Source organism: Austrofundulus limnaeus, unplaced genomic scaffold (assembly GCF_001266775.1).
Source record: "Austrofundulus limnaeus strain Quisiro unplaced genomic scaffold, Austrofundulus_limnaeus-1.0 Scaffold1070, whole genome shotgun sequence".
Classification (NCBI taxonomy): Eukaryota; Metazoa; Chordata; class Actinopteri; order Cyprinodontiformes; family Rivulidae; genus Austrofundulus; species Austrofundulus limnaeus.
This window is the reverse complement of record NW_013953472.1, coordinates 67,044-69,774: the sequence shown is the minus strand read 5'-3', so window position 1 is coordinate 69,774 and position 2,731 is coordinate 67,044. Positions and strand designations below refer to the sequence as shown.

At 40.4% G+C, this 2,731-nt stretch overlaps 1 protein-coding gene across 1 annotated transcript in view; it reads left to right on the top strand.

The window, feature by feature from the left end:
* Positions 1–2,731, top strand: part of rnf157 (ring finger protein 157) — a gene marked incomplete in the record, with an annotated part of 20,542 nt that overhangs the window by 7,734 nt on the left and 10,077 nt on the right. Inside the window, 2 exon segments of the mRNA XM_014030492.1 lie at positions 2,043–2,131; positions 2,436–2,585. Coding sequence (XP_013885946.1) covers positions 2,043–2,131; positions 2,436–2,585 — 239 coding nt within the window.

Sequence of the window (2,731 nt, the reverse complement as noted above, 5' to 3'; positions counted from 1 at the left end):
GAAAATAATCGTTTGGTACAGCACTAATTGACAAGTGGAGGTGGGGGTATTTTTTACTATTTACTAATTTAGTATAATTTACTATGGCTGAATGTGTACGCATACCGGTAAACTTCATTTCTGGGCATTTATGGTTTGATTTCTTTGTATGTATGGATCACTTGGGTTGTTACCGACATCTGGTGAAAATTTCATGTCATTAGCACCTCTAGTAATATATTTACTGAAAAAAATGGTGACGTGTTCAATACTTATTTTACCCGCTGTACCTTCAGTGTTAGATGAGAAGCCAATATTTTCCACTGATCTTTATGAAGTATCAGCCAGTCTCAGACCTCCCATCTCTCAAATTAAGGAAATGGAGTGGAAATGCACCTCTAATTTTGACTGTATCAAAGCCAAAACAATTTCATTTGGTACGTAAATGTATGTAAATTGGCCATGAGATTACAAAAATTACACAAGGGGCACCACCTGAAATATGGGGCCAAATTTAGGGCATGCTATCATGCTTTCTATCATGTGCAAACCTTGATTTTATCACCTAACATATTGCCTCTGTGTCTATCTTAGTTTTTATTTCTGTCACGCTTTAACATTTGCATTGGTATTTTACCTCTTTTACTTCAGTTCTCTGCAGTATTTCTCATCTTCCTTGTTTTCTTCAAGATCCTCGACGTCTTCCTCCACATGTCGAGAATTCACCCACAACACTTCTCAGAAAAACGTTGCCATTACTGTCCCAGAATTTTCACAACAAATTGCAAGTCTTAGCTTTCTTGACACAAAGCCGCCAGCGGAAGTAACTTGTCAAAATAAAAGCCAGAACTTGCAACTATTTAATGCGTTAACTTATGGCTTAGTGCTTTAGTCCCTAGGTAACACGTTGATTTAACTTGCCTCCTGCATCCTGCAATTTAACTACACTGCAAACATTATCCATCTAACCAACTCTTGCAATCGTATATCCAGCCCAAAAATAATTTAGATTTTCTTTTGAGACTGATTTAATAAACCTGAGCAGAATGTGTAAGATTATTAATCTCGTTAGCCTGGAAKTTTGACTCAAATTAAGTGAAACAATCTGTTGATGGATAAGACAACTGCAAATTGAGATCACTTAATTTGACTCAAATTTTCCTTATTTTAAGTTAAGGTTTAGTAAATCAGTCTTAAAACAAGATCAAAAATATTTTTAGCTAGATATAAGATTATAAGACTTATGTACTGTACATTGCCATTACGATGCTCAAACAATATATTGTGTAGCTGAAGCCAGGCTCACAAGAGAGATGTTTTGGTCACATAAATGAAGGTATGAWTTAGAGGGAAACTAACTGGACTTAATGCTGCGCTGTAGGTTTTAGACAGCTGTAATCTGAGATCGCCTCCTCTGTTCTTTCTTGTTTTACATAAATAACTTCTCTTAAACCATCGGTCTTTTCTGTCCAAATTATGAACATTTTGGTCCTGAAAAGAGTGTCTTGTCCTTGAGGTGTAGCTGGACAGCTGAGTTTTCTCCAACATGGCGTCATTTATCCGTGGAGAGGTCTGAACCCAACACACAGTTCAGTTTGTGTTTGGGGGGTTTTGTCRTTTGMGGATTTATGGGTGATATGCATTCCTCTGAGGAAAGCTTGGCCTTTAATTTGACGGTGTGCTCCATAAGTAGCTTAAAATAATGAGCCTCTGTTTGACCCAGGAATGTTTCAGGTCCCCTTGTGTGCTGAACCTTAAAAAAAAAAAAAGGTCCTCGTCTAAAGTGTCAGCTCCGTCTCTGGAAAGACTCAGTCCGAGCAGTTTTTTCTGCTCCGGCTCAGCACTTGTCAGCACCGACAGAGTCCGTGCTGACAACCCAAATCCCGTTTGTGTAAAAAAAAAAAAAGGTTAAATGGAGAGCAGAGCAGCCGCGGCCATCGAGCACAGCCTCGATTTTGCTGCGGTAATTGAAAAGGAATGTTGGGTGGTTGAGGGCAAACAAATGCCTTGGTGTCCAGACGTGTACTTTTAAATCTATAATTTGTTTTTTTGTTTGTGTTCAGTTCCCGTACGCGGCTCCTCCACCTCAGGAACCAGTGAAGACGCTGCGAAGCCTTATAAACATTCGAAAGGACACCCTGCGGCTCGTCAGGTGCGCACCWCTCCCCACCGGACCCAACGTGTCATTAAACTGTTGAAGTTTAAGCCATCTGAGCTATTTTGAGGGCAAAGCCTATTTTAAGAGACCATGTCAAACCTTTCTGGGCTTTATTTTTGGATGTTACACACACCAATTCAGTCATGTACTCAACCTGGAATAAAAACACACCTGTTTTTTTTTAAATGAAAACACAACCCAAACTTTAAATAAAAGGAATCTTTGAAGCAACTTTTTTCAGATGTTGATGCTGGATAGTAAACGCAGTTTGTTTCTTTTCGGCACACCTTTTCTCCAGGTGCAGCGAGGACCTGAAGCTMCCGGGCGATGAGGTGGCGGGGAAGAACCGGGCCTGCTACAACGTAGAGTTCACCTTTGATGCCGACACACAGGTGGCCATCACCATTTACTACCAGGCTATAGAGGAGTTTCACAACGGTGTGCCAGTGTAAGTCCAAATGTGTGCTTTTTATTTCGATTAGTTTTACCTAAATGATAACGCCAACCTGAAGGCAGGTTGGCGTTCCTGGATTGCGATGTCTCTGTTTCGGATGGAGGACGGTTGGAAACTGGCATGTATCGTAAGCCCACCCA